Source organism: Vespa velutina, chromosome 3 (genome assembly GCF_912470025.1).
Source record: "Vespa velutina chromosome 3, iVesVel2.1, whole genome shotgun sequence".
In the NCBI taxonomy this organism is placed as follows: domain Eukaryota; kingdom Metazoa; phylum Arthropoda; class Insecta; order Hymenoptera; family Vespidae; genus Vespa; species Vespa velutina.
Window position 1 is genome coordinate 9,234,767 of NC_062190.1, and position 17,500 is coordinate 9,252,266.

Below are 17,500 nucleotides of genomic sequence, written 5' to 3' on the forward strand. Positions count from 1 at the left end.
TACCAACCATCACCACCACCACCACCATCACCACCACCACCCTCCTTTCTACTATTACCACCACCTCTTATAGATCCACCTCCACCTCCTCCAACTTCACTCATCTCTTCCCACCTTTCGCGTACCCGTGGAAGACGAGCGGCAACTATCTTAGCGCGAATATCTTACGTCCAGAGAGTGCCTAACGACGATCACGGGAACTTGAACAGAACTTCAACTCCGTCGTTTGTTGCTCCAATTTTCAACCACCAATCATAGTTTCATTACGAAGGATTAGATTTAACGTCATCATTGTTCCAAATTAATTTCTACGTCATTCCCATTTCTTTTATCTTTTTTATTTATTATTATTATTATTATTATTTCTCTCTTTCTTTCTCTCACTCTTCCTTTCTTTCTTTCTTTCTTTCTCTCTCTCTCTCTTTCCATCTATTCATCCATCTATCTATCTAACTATCTTTCTTTCTTTCCTTCTCTCTGACGTAGAACACGAAAGAAGACGTGATATTAAGGAACAGAGAGAGAGAGAGAGAGAGAGAGAGAGAAAGAGAGAAAGAGAGAGAGAGAGAGAGAGAGGGAGAGAAAGGAAATAACGAAAAGAGAAGAAAGTAAAGAAAGAAGAAAAAAATAGAGAAGGAGGACGGAGGAAGAGGAGAATAACTACGAGGACACATATAGTAGTCTATCTCTTATATACGTATGTTATAACAACGTGTGTAAGAAAAAGATAGATGTTGGCTGGAGACAGGAACGTTCTCTTTTACCGTACTATCATCATCACCATCGCCAACTACTATTACTACTTCGGTACTTCCGGATCCCTCCGATACGCGCTAGTGGAAGAAAAGAAGAAGTAGAAGTAGAAGAAAAAGTAGATGAAGAAGTAGTCAGAAAAGAAGTAGAAAAAGAAGAAGAAAAAGAAGAAGAAGCAGTCAAAAGGACTTCACACAGTATAATACGAACACAGTAATATACTAGTATTAGTATTAATACAACTAGTAACAGCCGTACAGTAGTAATAGTAATAATAATAATAATAACAATAATAATAATAATAATAATAATAATAATAATAATAGTAGTAGTAGTAGTAGTAGTATAACGAAATCGTTCGCCTCAAGGAAAAGTGGTGTGTGCGGAAACGCATGCGATTCTCGTGTATCACCTATACAAACGAATCGAAAGTATAGTAACGGGCACCGGTCGAGATATATACATACGTATATATATATATATATATATACACATATATATATATATATTTACGCGCGCGCGCGCTCTCACACACACGGACCTTTCGTTTTCAACGCCGAAGAAGTGTTCTGTGATTCGTGAGCGAAATCAACGAAGAGAAAGAGAGAGATAGAGAGAGAGAGAGAGAGAGAGAGAGAGAGAGAGAGAGAGACGTGTTACATCGGAGAACGGAAGAAAGACGAGATCATCTTCTTCTTTACATCGGCCAACGCTAGAGAGAAAGAGAGAGAGAGATAGAAAGAGATAACAAGAGGCGGAAAAAATCGATAGAAAGAGAAAAAGGAAGAAGCAGGATGAACATCGCTGGAATTAAGATGGACTGGACTATCAGATTGTAAGTAAATATATCCATTTTTATTACATATTTAATTTATTATAATTATAATTATTATTATAATAATAATAATAATTATTATTATTATTATTTGCCTTTCTTACGATAATACATAAACTAATTCAATCACGAGTTTATCTCATTATATCGTACAGATATGAATCATTAGCTTTTTAAATATTCTATTATATTTCTAACGAAACACATGATAAATGCATTCTCTTCATCAAGTGGCAAATCTTCTTCTAATTTTTACTTTTTTCTTTTTTTCTTTTCTTTTCTATTATTCTTATTGATTTTCAATTTTTATTTATCCGTAAACTTCTTTTCGGTCAAATTAATTACGCGGACTAATATAATAATCTTGACTATGATAATCCCTTTGGAGAAATCGATCGATTAGAAAGAGAGAGAGAAAGAGAGAGAGAGAGAGAGAGAGAGAGAGAGAGAAGATTCTCCTGATAGATAACATTGGAATCTATCAAAAATACGTAATCCATTAGAAGCGAATGCATCCACCGTGAAACTCCTGTATCTCGTTAATCTATTATCCGGTTAAAGAGCTATTCGAATCCTTCTCACTCATACAAAGAATAACTAAATAAAGACACTCCTATATATATATATATATATACATATATATGTATATGTATATGTATGTACATGTATATGCATATATATGTAGGTGCATCTTCTTATTATCATATTTCTTTTATACTTACTATTACTATTAGCATCACACATATGTGTATGTAGGTATATAGATTATATGGGAAATCATTTTTAATAGACTTCATTCTTCCTCTTTTATTTCTCTTCCTTTTTATTTTTTTGTTAATGATCTAACGATCATCCAAGAGAGAGAGAGAGAGAGAGAGAGAGAGAGAGAGAGAGATAAAGAGAAAGATAAAGAGATTAACATTCTTCCTGTTAGAAACTCGTACGACCAAGGGAAGTCGTAAGTTTTCGACCGAAATACACCTTCCTCATTATTTAATTCATTTATTTTCTTTCATCCGTAGTGTATTCTCTCGTAAATTATTATCATCACCTTTTAATACTATCTTATCCTCTCTATCAATAATTCATTCATACATTCATTCATTCGTTCATTCATTCTTTCATTCATTCTTACATTCATTCTTTCATTCATTCATCCATCCATCCGTTCATTCGTTCATTCATTCATTCATCCATCCATCCGCTCATTCATTCATTCATTCATTCATTCATTCATTCATTCGTTAGTTCGTTCGTTCGTTCATTCATTCATTCATTCATTCATTCATTCATTCATTCATTGATCGAACGATTTATTTATTTATTTATTTTTTTCATCATCCTATTTCCGAATTTACGTCAAACGAGTATCGTCAATTGCATTAGGTTTGTTTCCTTCCATTAGACGTTAAAAAAGTAAAAGAAAAGAAAAATGAAGAAAAAGAAATCTACAATCATTTTTCTTTCTCGTTTGAAACGTCGAAGTAAATAAATAAATAAATAAATAAATAAATAAATAAATAAGTAAGTAAGTAAGTAAGTAACTAATTAACTAACTAACTAACTAAAGTACGTACCGTTGCGAAAGAGGAAAAATAAATATTGCCAAGTTCGTATCTCATCGTGGACGTTACGATCCGAAGAAAGGACAATCGTTATCCGCATACCTCTACCACGGCAACGGGCCGATGATGATGCCGTTACGATAGTTTTCTCTTCATCCAACTTGGTACAGACCGAGAGTCATCTTTGTAGACCTTCTTCCTTCATCAGGCATCAGGCATCGCGATTACGCGAACTCGATGGTTCGCGCGAGGGCGTTGCCAATCCTAGATATTCGCTTACACGCGATATTATTATAGCTGGATATACTATTGCCTTGGAACGTTAACGAACGAGAGAGAGAAAGAGAGAGAGAGAGAGAGAGAGGGAGGATAGTGGAACGATGAAGAATATATACATATAAAAAGAAAAAAAAAAAAAAAGAACAATAATAATAAAAGAAAAAAAAAAAGAAAATAATAATAATAATAATAATAATAATAATAATAATAATAATAAAATAATATTAAAGAAAGAGAAACGTAAAGTAGCGTAGGCGTGATGAACCTTCCTACAGAATCAATTTCAAAGTATAATCATTTTAATTTCTGATCGATAAGATACCGAAGCCCCCCTCCCCCCACCCCTACCCGCCTCTTTGTATTATTATACGTACTCCTTTGTTCTATAGTAAAATTAATTTCATTCCCCCCTTACCTCCTCTCCTCCCTCCCCCTCCTCTCCCCCCCCCCTTTCCCCGGATAACTATCTCGATAATTTTTTTTTTCAATGTTATTTACTTTGCCGCATTTCTCTCTCTCTCTCTCTCTCTCTCTCTCTCTCTTTCTTTTTGTTGTTGTTGTTGTTGTTCTTCTTCTTCTTCTTCTTCTTCTTTTGTTTCTATTTTTTATTTGTACGTGTGTTTATTCACTACCTATGAATTTAAACTGGATTCAATTTAGCGATATAAAGAGGTACATTATAACTCTCTAATTATTGAAATTAATCTTTGAAAAGAATGTTACAGAGGATCGACTGAATACAAATTCTCGAGGAATCTCGATTCTTCTCATATTATATATATATATATATATATATATATATATATGAAAGTATGTACATATTCGTTGTGCTCACTTCTACACGATTATATTTCTCGAGTTTAAAAGAACAGGTGGGGGGGGGATGGGGAGGGGTAGGGGAGGGTGGGAGGAGGAGGAGGAGGCTCGCAAATTCCTCTATCCTCTTTATATTTATCCTGAATGGTCGTTTATAAATAGAGTTGGTATAGGAAAGAGAGGATGTATTAATTTTGATGCCAAGTACCATTAAGATTCTCCGTAAGAATCTTATCTTCATTTCGATCGAGTTATAAAATTTTCCGTAATTATGCGTAAACGAAATAAAAGTTGAAAAGAGAGAGCGAGAGAGAGAGAGAGAGAGAGAGAGAGAGAGAGAGAGAAAAGGAAGGAAAATAAACAATTAATTAAGAAATTCTTCGAAAGCGTGAACGAGTCTCATCTTCATTTCGATCATTATAGAATTTTCTTAATTATATGAAAAAGAAAAAGAAAAGAAAAAAAAGAAAAAGAAGAAAAAAAGAAAAAGAAAAACATAATAAAAAACGAAAAAGAGACAAAACGATTCATTAAGAAATACTATCGTATGTACGAACGAATCTTATTTGCGTTTAAATCGTCATAAAATTTCTTGAAGATTATGCAAGGAAAAAGGGAAAAGAAATAAATCTGAATAAATAAATAAATAAATAAATAAAAAATTCTTGGAAATTATTACAATGAATGAATATCAATTGATAAAAAAGGGAAAGAAAAAAAGAATCGATTTTATGAGACAGAGAGAGAGAGAGAGAGAGAGAGAGAGAAAGAGAGGGGGAGAGAGAGAGAGAGAATGAAAGGATGGATGGATCAAAGAACCGATCGATCGATCGATCGATCGATCGAGAGAGTGGTGACGTTGGCCTTGATCTTTGGTGCGTTGCAGATCGGATCTTTCACCACGATCACGTACTATATCCTATCGGCGACCAATCAAACGGGACATTAACCACAGTGCACTCTAGGGTAGAATCTTACACTGTTTTGCGTATACGATTTTTCCATGTGTCCCTATGCAGAGTATTCTATCTGCAATTTACTTTTTTTACGATATTTCCTTTCCTTAGAGAAAAACATTCTTTACGATTTTATTCTTTAACAATATTAAATAATAACGAGTATATTCATACGTATGTTTTTATGTGTGTGTGTGTGTGTGTGTGTGTGCGCGTGAAACGTCTTTTATAAAAAAAAAAAAAAAAAAAAAAAAAAAAAAAAAAATGATAATAATTTTTTTCTTTTTTCACAATGAATCTAATCATTTGCACATCTCAATCAATAATATCGCCTTGTTAAGTTTTTAAATTGTCCTAATAAAAAATATTAATTAATATTTTATTATAATTATCATCGAGTATAATTACGAGGGAAGATTATTTTCCTTCTTTCTTTTTTCTTTTCTTTTTTTTTTTTCCTCGCTGCTCATTGGAAACTAGAACAAAAAAAAAAAAAAAAAGAAAAAGAGAAAAAGAAAAAAGCTAAGAAATAAAGAAGGTAAAAAAAAAAAGAAAAAAAAAAAAAGAAAAAAAAAAGAAAACAAGAAATATGAGCAATCTGTAAAGGATTAATATTATTCGTACACGTGTCGCGTGTCATCGTACGATTTGAATCAATCTAATAAAATGAAATTGCACGTGTAAAATGAGTCAATGGATTAATATTAAATTATAACAGACTTTATTAGATTTTAATAGATAGAAATATTATATATCGTAGATTTTAAAGGGATACAAAAAGGGTGAAAAATAGAGAAAGAGAGAGAGAGAGAGAGAGAGAGATAGAGAGAGAGAGAGTGAGAGAGGGGGGGGGGAAGTAAATGAAATGAATAGATATGAGAGTATGAGAACTTAGAAATATCACACACACACATACCCATAGAACGTAATGAAATTTGCACGTCGTCGTCGTCGTCGTCGTCGTCGTCGTCGACGTCTTCGTCGTCATCATCATCGTTTCTCTTTAGATTTAGTCGAGTGCGCACGCGTTCGAGAAGATATACATGCCTCGAAACGACAGGATCAGAGAAGGTAACGCCGTAGAACGAGCTTAGAAGGAGACGAGCCGAGCAGCGATCGTGTGTGGTTAATTTACAGCTAGTTCTTACAGTTCGCTTTATCTACCGTCTTGTATCTATTTATTTCTTTCTCCTTCTCTCTCTCTTTCTCTTTCTCTTTTTTTTTTATATATATATACATATATATTTTCTTCTCTATTTCATGGATCATATCGTATCGTACGTACGTACGTATTTATATATCTATGCATATATAAATGTACGAATGTATGTATATATTTATGTGAGTAAATTTTTGTGTGTGTGTATGTGTACGTGTACGTGTACGTGTATGTGTGTGTGTGTGTGTGTGTGTGTGTATGTATGTACGGATGAATGGATGTATATATGTATGTATGTATGTATGTACGTATGTAGATACATAATTATTTATCCGAGAAACAGTAACTCGCAAAAATGTAGAAATTAATATGTATGTATATATATCTACCTGTGTGGTATAAAAAAAAAAAGAGAGAGAGAGAGAGAGAGAGAAGAACAAAAACGAAAAAATGGAAAAAAGAAGAATTCGTGCTAAAAGCTGTAAAAAGATAATTAGTCCGGTGGTAATCATTACGTCTCATAGAAACGAATTATCCAAGAGAGAAAGAGAGAGATAGAGAGAGAGAGAGAGAGAGAGAGAGAGAAAGAGATACAAAACTTTGACTATCATTCTGCTAATAACGGAAATAATTAAAGCGTGATCGAGTTACCTGATGTTAGTATTTAAACATCGCCTCTTATTCTCTCTCTCTCTCTCTCTCTCTCTCTCTCTCTCTCTGTCTCTCTTATTGACCTTTAGCGAGCAAATTTTACGGTTAAAATAGGTGATCGAAGGAGGTGACTTTAGGATCTATTTTTGAAATATGAATAGAAGAGAAAGATGATAATGATGATAATCATGATGATGATGATGATGATGATGATGATAATGATGACGATGATGATAAGGAAGAGTAGGAAGACGGAAACGGTAGGAAAGATAATTAGTAGAGTTAGTGGTATTTATCTCTTTGATTGCGCGATAAAAAAAAAAAAGCTAAACAAAAAAAAAAGAAAGAAAAAAGAAAAAAAGAATAAAAAGAAAAGAGAAGAAAAAAGAAAAGAAGAGCGCGATTTTCAAACGAATTAGATAGGAATGTCATTGATTTTACGAGGACTAACTTATTTGTATCATAAATATTAACTAATTTTAGAAATATCTCTCTCTCTCTCTCTCTCTCTCTCCGTCTTTTTCTCTTTATCCCTTTTTTTTTCTTTTTATTTCTCTTTTTGTTTGTTTGTTTTTTTTTCTCTTCTATCAGAGAGCTAATTCCAAGAATTAGTAAACACCCTACGAGAGAGAGAAAGGATGCATCGTCGTGTATTAATTTAAATTGAGACTCAGGAAGTTTCTTGCCTTTCTTCAAATAGAATGCGATTAAAAGTTTACGATTTAAAATAAGAAGATATATATCGATCGCTATTGCTCGTCATTCTTCCTATCATTTATTATCTCCTTCTCTCTCTCTCTCTCTCTCTCTCTCTCTCTCTCTCACTCTATCTATCTATCTATATAATCATTTCCCTTTGGGTATGCACACTTGGTCTTTCCTCCTCGTTAAATTTTGCAATTAGCAAAATTGCTTGGCCAGATTCTTTAGAAATATAATTTGACATGCGAAAAAGGAAGCTTCGACGATCTCATAGATCAATTTATCTTTTATCCGTCTTTCTTTCATTTTTGTAAATCTCTATGTCTCTCTTTTCTTTTTTTTTTTTTTCTGTGGTTTTTTTTTTTTTTTGATGAGCGTTCTTTTTATATAGAGATTATTCATACGAACGTAATATCCCTTTCAACGAACAATAGTTATCTCTACTCGTTGAAGATAAAATATGAATTTTGAAATATTTTATGAAGGTTCGGCAATCATTCGTAATTTTCTTTTCTTTTTTTTTCTCTCTTTTCTTTTCTCTTCTATCATTCATTTTTGTTTTTTTTTTCTTTTGTTTTTTTTCTTTTTTTAATGGTCCGATTAATTATAAAAATGATCTGTCATTGATGTAAAAAAAGAATTGAATTTATCATTTATTTTATTATATTGTACATAAGAAAATGAGAAATATATATTTATATGTATATAAATGAAGCTTCTTTATCTATTCTTTTGATAAGGCTGAACGTACGAATAATTATAAAAATGATTTAAAATAATTATAAAAAATATAAAAAAAGAAAAAAAGAAGTAGAATTGAATATATCATTTATTCGCATAACCAAAGATAATAACATTTATTTAAATGAAAAAAAACATTTATTCGTTCCATTTTTCGAATAAAGGCGAACTCTCAAATAATTACGAAAAATTATTTGAATTCAAAATGAAAAGAAAATTGTAATCAAAAAAAAAATATATATATACATATAGAATATTGTACACAGATATATATATATATATATATATGTCTACGACTTAAGTCACATTTCTTATTTCGCTTTTTGACTGAAAAATTGAAATAAAATGCAAAAGTCGAATTCGCAAAAAAAGAAAGAGAAAGAGAGAGAGAGAGAGAGAGAGAGAGAGAGAGAGAGAGAGAGAGAGAGATAGAAGAAGACCAAGAAAAAGATAAAAACAGTGTCGTCTTCGTCTTCGTCGTGGCGTCACGCGACGTGCTTCGCGATGCGTGAAATTCGCGGAAAAATCTTTCTACTGCTTCGTGATGCTGCTTTCGTTTTCTCTCGACGTGTATTCTTTTTCTTTCCTCTTTTTTTTTCCTCTCTTACCCCTTCTCCTTCATCCTCTTTTTCTTCCTTCTTCTCCTTTCTTCTTCTTCTTCTTCTTTCTTCCTTCTTCTTTCTTCTTCAATTCGCGCGATTCCTCTCTTGCGTTCCAACCGATTACAGATAAAGACACGGGTGTACTTTTTCTCACATTCTCATTTCTCTTTTTCTTTTTTCCCCCCTATTATTTTTTCCTCTTTTCCTTTTTGTTCGTTCCTTTCTTTCTTTTTTCCTTCTTCTTGTTCTTTGAAAAAAGAAAAAAAAAACAAAAAGAAAAAAAAAGAAGAAAAAAAAATAGTACTAACATAAAGAACCACGATCAAATTGAATTGTTACGCTTTCGTGTGAGAATAATCTTTCGAGGGAGGAAATTCTCTGACTGAGTTTGTTCTTCTTCTGCTTCTTGTGGATCTTCGAACGAAAAAAAGAAAAAAAAAAAGAAAAAAAAAAGAAAAAAAAAGAAAAGAAACAAGAAAACAAAAGAAAACAGAAAAATAGAATAAACGAAAGAGTAGAAAAGGAAAAGGATATAATCGGACAATGTGGACCGCGAGAAAGTGTGCGCGGTTGATTTTTTGATTGATGAAAAGAAAAATTGAGAAAAAAACAAAACAAAACAAAACAAAAACAAAAGAATAAAGAAGGAAGAAAAAATCGGAAGAAAAAGATTCTTCTTCTTTCTTCTTTTTTGCTTTTCTCTTTTCTTTTTTTCTTTTTTTTTTTGTCTTTTGTTTTTTTTTGTTTTTTTTTCGTTCAGAACGAAAAGGAAAAATTTCTAATTGATATTCTCTAACAACAAGTATTATCGGTTCTCCTCATATAGAACGATTTCCATGGAATCAAGTATAACCCTAAAAGGGGATTAAGGTTTCAAGGTCGTATGAAAAATGTTTACTCACTTTATATGCTCGACATCGTGCAAAACTAATGTAAAAACACACGTCGAAATGTTAAAGGATAATTTTTGAAAAATCGACGATAGCGAAAAATTCGATATTTCAATGATGTCTAATAATAAACTTACATATATTACGAAGATTGAAGGTTCTACATTACTACCTTTAGTCTGTATTTTTTTATCCATTTTTTTTTTTTGTTATTCTTTCATTTCCTTTTATTATTTTTTCTTTTTCTTTTTTCTTTTTCTTTTTGTATTTTTTTTGTTCTTTTTAGTATTTTCTTTTCTTATCCCTGTCTCTTACATTTTACCCGGGGCCAACTTATTCTTTCTTCTTGGCTACCTTCGAGCGTTTGGGAATTTTTAAAAAGATAAAAAGAGAGACAGACAGACAGAGAGAGAGAGAGAGAGAGAGAGAGAGAGAGAATACATTTAACGTCGTTGGGCCACCCGTAAGTTATCGAAAATTGTTGGTTATTTCGAAATTTTTCTTACCTCGAGAGAATTTCAATAATCTTCAATATATATATACATACATACATATATACATACATACATATATATATACATATATATATATATATATATATATATATATATATGTATGCGTGTATGTGTTTAATGTGTAACATTATGGCAGTGTTTCCCAATCCTTTTCACATCATCGTTGATTGATTTTAATGCCATCATCAATGGCATAATAATCAAACGATTTTTGAAAGAATTTAATCATAAATAAATACTTTATATATTTATTATCATTATTTTTGTCTTTTTTTCTTCTTTTTCTTTTCTTTTTTTCTTCTTTTATTTTTTTTTTTTTTTTTTTGATTAATTTAACTCTCCCCAAGGAATATAAATTTTAGATTATTATATCCTTCAGTGGTATCGTATTAAACCTAATCACCTCTTCAATACCTTCGACCATTCGACCCTATTCATGATATTCTTACGTATTAACCGTAATGTTGGGAAACACTGCGTTAGAGAAACCCCAAGCGACATTTACATATCGTCGGATGAACTCTGGAATATATCTCGCATAATCGTCCTTGGGCTATTCGATGCATTAAAATTTATCAGCCGGCGATAATAAACGGTTGCTTACCGAAGTGAATCCTTTCGAGAGAATCCTCTCTCTCTTTTCTTCTTGTTATTATACTTCGTACTATGAAATAACACGATAGTTTGATCTAGAACGATCGACTATCGATCGATATCACTCGTACACGATTCCTTTACTATTCTCCGAATGGATCTAGATTATAGTTATGTTCTTGAAAATACGATAACATCGATTACGTTCATTTCAACAATCCTTTCATTGTTCTATGCATATCGATTATGTATATATATATATATATGTATATGTATATGTGTGTATTTACATAAACTGATCTCTCTCTCTCTCTCTCTCTCTCTCTCTCTCTCTCTCTCTCTTTCTCATTTAGATATATAAAAATGGAAGAAGAAATCATTTTAACTTATTGCACGTCACTCGTAGTACTTCGATCTATCTAATAAAATCAAAACGCTCCTTCTAAAGATCCATATCTCGTAACTCGAATTAATCGTACCTATTGATCTAAACGACGATGACTTATCGAATGGTTTAGTGTGCGTTCGTTTAAACAATGTTTAACGTATTATCTTGAAGTATTTTTATTTTATCTTTTAAAAGCGAACTAAAAAGAAAAAAAAAAAAAAAAAGAAAAAGAAAATATTACAAAAAGACATAGAAATAAAATCACGTGAAAAGAAAAAAATAAAAAAAAAGAAAAAAAATGAAAAATAAACAAAATTAAACGATCCTATGTGTTACTCGAATGTATTATTATTAATCGTGCTAAGGTATCACGTGATTTTACTGAATCAAGAAAAATATTATCGGGATATCGACCAAGATGGAAAAAGTTATGGAATATGCCTGGAAATTACTGTCACGCAGCATCCTCACTCTCTCTCTCTCTCTCTCTCTCTCTCTTTCTTTCTCTTTTTCTCTCGACACGTCGGTTTGCATCTTGTACGCGATATGTCGTTGACGAAGCAACGATCGACACACGAATGATGTATGTACCTTCCCTTCTACTTATTTTTCATTTTCCTTTACGTAGCAACGCCTATTGGTCATTCTGCCTATCTTACGGTGTATTATATTGGTTCCGGTATAATATAATAACTCAATAAGAAATTCCAGTAGCGTATTTATACGAAAGAATGAAAAAGAGCGAGAGAAAGAGAGATAGAGAGATTGAAAGAGATAGACAGAAATAAAGAGAGTTTATATCATCCTCTTCCTATTTGATATCTAAGCTTAGCGTTACATCTGTGATAATAAAGCGGAAATAGAGAGAGAGAGAGAGAGAGAGAGAGAGAGAGAGAGAGAGAGATCTCGTAAAATATTTTGTTGGAATCACGCGCGATTTCATACAAATTAATTTTATTTATTCTCTTATATGACTTTATATATACTTATATATATATATATTAATTATATTATTATATATAAGGAATGTAGATGAAATATTTATAACGATTAAAATAATTCAAAATTAGTTAGAGAGAACGGTTCTTTGTTTTTCTTTTCTTTTCTTCTTTTTTTTTTTCTTTTTTTTTTTTTTTTCGTTTCGGTTCCCTCGTAAATTCTCATGAATTTATATCTTTAATACACGAGTCACGAAATTTCAAGAGAGAAAGAAAGAGAGAGAGAGAGAGAGAAAGAGAGAGACGAAAGAAACTATTATAAGGTTCAACTAGCCAAGAATATGGGTTCAACGTTCGTGGGCCTTATATATTAGGTGCCGTTAAATCCTGACAAGTGACAAAATACAAGGAGGTATCATTCGCAATCGCGATAAGGGGGATTAGAACGGGCCATACTTCCGATTAATTTTATGCTAGTCATATATACATAAATTTTTTCAATACGAAAGATAGATCCACTCGCAAATAAATGATTAGATATGTAGTATGTTCTAGGTAAAAAACATATGTACAAATATATCTATATATATATATATATGTGTGTGTGTGTGTGTGTGTATTTACATATGTACGTATTTTATTTAAGTCGTTTCTTTATCATCAAGAAGAATCCTTAAAACGATCTCATTTTCCACGAATATTCGTGTTAATCTCAGTCACAAACTTTATTTAACGGGAAGAAGCACTTAATCAAGATAATAAATTAATATATACAATATGTAAATTTTTCACGTTGAAATTATCTCGTTTATAATATGATACTACGTCGATTTGCATATTATAATTGTTTCCGTTCGGTATAATTATTTAATTTTAATACATGAACGTGTGAACACGGGTGTGTTATGGTATCATCAATGTTTCTTATACTTTTGATTTGTCTTTTTTTTTTTTTCTTTTTTCTTCTTTCTTTTTTTTTTTTTCTTCTTTTTTTTTACTTAGAGTTATCAGTCGCGCTCTGAAAAATGTCCAAAAGACGCAACTCTGGACGAATTTATAAATTATAAAAAGAAATTCGAGTCTTTCGAATTATGACACCAATGTTGACCGATCCAAAAACGTGTAGAGAGAGAGAGAGAGAGAGAGAGAGAGAAAGAGAAAGAAGAAAAATAAATACAGACGAAATCAAAAATAAAAATCGTAAATAATTCTCGAATGCCATAGTTATTACCAAAATGATTTATCCCTCGTCAAAGGGAAATCATGAATCAACGATTTACCGAGAATACTTGAGTATTCTCTCACGTTAAAAAGAAAAAAATAGAAAGAACGAGAAACAAAAGTAGAAGAAAAAAAAAAATAGAAAAGAAAACGAATGTAAAGAAAAGAAAAACTAAAATAATAATTGTAAACTCGATGATGTCACGCGAACTCAAATGCCGTCTACCTTAAAGAATGCGTTTACAGAAAGGATGGAACATAACTTAGTAATTAAGTCGCTTATATATATATATATATATATACTACCTAATGCGTTTTAATTACGTTTGGTAACGCATTCTTTGATGTCACGCAAATACATTTTTCATACTTTTTCATAACTCCGCATATTTCATATATCATACATAAAAGATTATAAAATATAAATTATCTAATATATAATAAAATAGATTAATCATATATTATGACAATATTATATTATTATACATCTTATTATTATCTATATAATTATTAAAAGATATACATTAATTAATATTATTATTATTATAATATAATATAATATAATATAATATAATATAATATAATATGATGCAATATTATAAGCCAAAGAGAGATCTGATTGAATTAATTTTTGTTCGAGAAGGATGAAAAAAGGAAAAAAAAAAATAAAAGAAAAAAAAAAGAAAAAAAGGAAAAAACCCGAAAGAAAGATATTCTCTCTCTCCCTATTTTCTCTCTTATAAATGAAAAAATAAAGAATAACTAAATAAATAAAAAAAAAAAAAAAAAAAAAAAAAAAAAAAAAAAAAAAAAAAGAGAGATAAAAGAGGAAAAAAGAAAAGAAAGAAAACTTGAGCATAGAAACGACCTTAACCTCTTTCATGTGGACGTACCCCAAGGCAAGATATTTCCGTCTGGTGGTACTTTCGTCCTGTCTACGAAAGAACAATCGACCTTTTTTTACCCTTCGTGTTGTCTCAGAAACGTAAGGCGGAGTAGGCCGATGGAAAGGACAATGACATTGACTGTCGTCCTATTCGTCGTCGTCGTCGTCGTCGTCGTCGTCGCCGTCGTCGTCGTCGTTGTCGTTGTCGTTGTCGTTGTCGTTGTCGTCGTGACCATGACTCGACTAAGTTGCAATTACTATCGAGTTGCCTTCGCTCGGCCAGTCATCGTCCTGTTCCTTCACCTCCTTTATCCTCTCCGACTTCTCTTTGCCCCTTTTTTTTCCTTTTTTTTTCCTTTTTCTTTTCCTTTTTCTACGTCATATCTCCACGCTTCGAGCAACGAATTACCGTGTCGCACATATAGATAGACGCATACCATATCTATCTACACGTTTATGTTAACGCACGTATACATTTACTACGTATATATATGTATATATATATATATATATATATATATATATATATATATATGTAGATAAATAAATAGATAAATAGATACATACATATATATATATATATATATATAACATAGTGTCGAACGAAAAGAAAGATAAAGAGAGAAAGCTATCTCTCGGGATGACGCGCTTAAGTAGAGGCGGATACGTTTGACCTTCAAAGTGGCGCTGACCTTCGCCAAGAGAGATCGTCCAATGGAAATGAAGTTATCTTCGTCTATGCGCTTAACGGTAAACTCTTCTTTAACAAAATTTTCTGAGCGATTTTTTTCTTTTTCTTTTTTTTCCTCTCCCTCTCTCTCTCTCTCTCTCTCTTTTTCTTTTCTTTTTTCTTTTTTCTCTTCTTTTTCTCACTTATTCCTCTTTCCTCATTATACGTGGAAATGAGGAAAAATAATTTATCGATCGGGATTGTCCGTTTTATTTTTAATAATAATAATGATAATAATAATAATAATAATAATAATAATAATAATAATAATAAAAAGAAGAAATGAAAAAAATTTGAAAAGAAGGAAGAAAAAAAATTTACGAAGATAGCGATATTCTCTCTCTCTTTCTCTCTCTCTCTCTTTCTATCTCTATCTCTTTAGTTCGTTCGCAGGAATAACATTTGCATCTACTTAAGTTAGTACTCAAACGATACGCCGAAGATCCATGGACGAGAAATGATGCTTTCCTGAGTTTCCTCCCGTGATCATTATTATGCAACCAAGTAAAACGTTCGAGATTAAGTCGGTATATCTCGAAACTGTCGCTCGAAGCTAAAGTAATTTCGTTTTGAAGGGTCGGTTGTTAACGTCCAACCATGTCTTGTGCGTTCTGAACGAATAACACGTCCTCGTTCGACATACATACATACAAACATACATACATACATACATACATACATACGTACATACATACATACATACATATATATATATATATATATAACTTTTTACTGAACTACTTATCGAGTTCCCTTCATGAAAAAACGATTCTGCAATTAGATCTCGATAAAAGAGAAGAGAAAAAGAAAAATTGCTTTCTTCTTTAATTTTTTCTTTTTTTTTTTTTTTTTTTTTTGTTCAAATCAAGAGAAAAGAAAAAGAGGGCCACCACAAAGATGAGAAAAGAAAGAAAGAAAGAAAAAAAAAATACATATATTCGGCCACGCATATTTATTCATGAAATTATTTTATTACTTATATACGTTCGATCGATATTTATAATATATAATATCGATACGTTTTATATATACGAGTGACGTAATTCTGATTTAATTAATTAAAATTCAATTTATATTAATGAAAATATTCACAGTGTCTTAAAGATAAATAGTTGTCATTATAATTGATAGAAATTTCTGATCGTATGAATGAAAGTGAGAAGAGGAAGGAAGAAAAATAGATAAAGGGAAAGAAAATGAAAAAAGACAGAAATTAATCATTATATATATATATATATATTTTTTTTTTTTTTTATAATATAATACTTCGAATTGTGTAAGTTACAAAGAGAGAAAGAGAGAGAGAGAGAGAGAGAGAAAGAAAAAGAAAAAAAAACAAAAAATATATATCGCGTTATCCGTAGTGGGCGAAATAAACGTTAATTAAATACAAACGGATGTTATAGATCTCAGGATACTCTGGATTATCTCACGAGATTAAATTTTACGAGGATTCCTTCGCGAGGACCGTTCACGATCTACTGACAGTGTACGAGTATATATGTGTATCTTTTTTCCTCTTAACGTATTCTCTCTTATAATAACAATGACTGCGACCTTCGAGGAATGTTTAAAGGGTCGTTAGAGAAGAATAGAAAAAAAAACTCTTCGTTAGAATATACTCTAAGAACAACAACAACAACATACATACATATATATATATATATATATATATATATATATATATATATTTATATACTATATTACTTATACAGAAAGAAGGATGATCTCATAAATAATTCTACGAAAGCCTAATCTGTGTCCATAGAATATAACCAATGAGGATATCCTACGATCGTTAATGAATAATAGAAAAAAAAAAAGAAAAAGGAAGAAAGAAAGAAAGAAAGAAAGAAAGAGAAAACGAGAGAGAGAGAGAGAGAGAGAGAAAATAAACTTAAAAAAAAAATAAAAAACTCCAGCGAGCTTAGAAATGTGTTTTGGTTCGTTCATGCGTTCATGGGGATTCATCGTAGACCTCCATAAAATATTATTCGAATACGAAGGGGAAGTAACCTCTTCTCTTCCGTTATCCCTTCTCTCTTTCTTCGTTCGAAGCCGATCGTTAAATCGACGTAGCTGACTTTTACGACAGCTTGATTTTCTTCGAGACCGGAAGACTTCTTTATTTCTTTCTCTCTCTCTCTCTCTCTCTCTCTCTCTCTCTTTTTCGTGAAAGAGATAGAGAGAGAGAGAGAGAGAGAGAGAGAGAGAGAGAGAAAGAGATCTGCGTAGCTACCCTCTCTTTAGAGAGACGCCCTTTTACGACACTTGCAGTT

General features: G+C 31.4%; 1 protein-coding gene across 1 annotated transcript in view; it reads left to right on the forward strand.

Moving 5' to 3' along the window:
- LOC124947865 overlaps window positions 1–17,500 on the forward strand; it is a 74,700-nt gene that overhangs the window by 149 nt on the left and 57,051 nt on the right. The window contains exon 1 of the mRNA XM_047490576.1: window positions 1–1,588. This exon is cut by the window's left edge and continues 149 nt beyond it. Coding sequence (XP_047346532.1) covers window positions 1,548–1,588 — 41 coding nt within the window. The 5' untranslated portion in view covers window positions 1–1,547. The remainder of the gene's footprint in view (window positions 1,589–17,500) is intronic.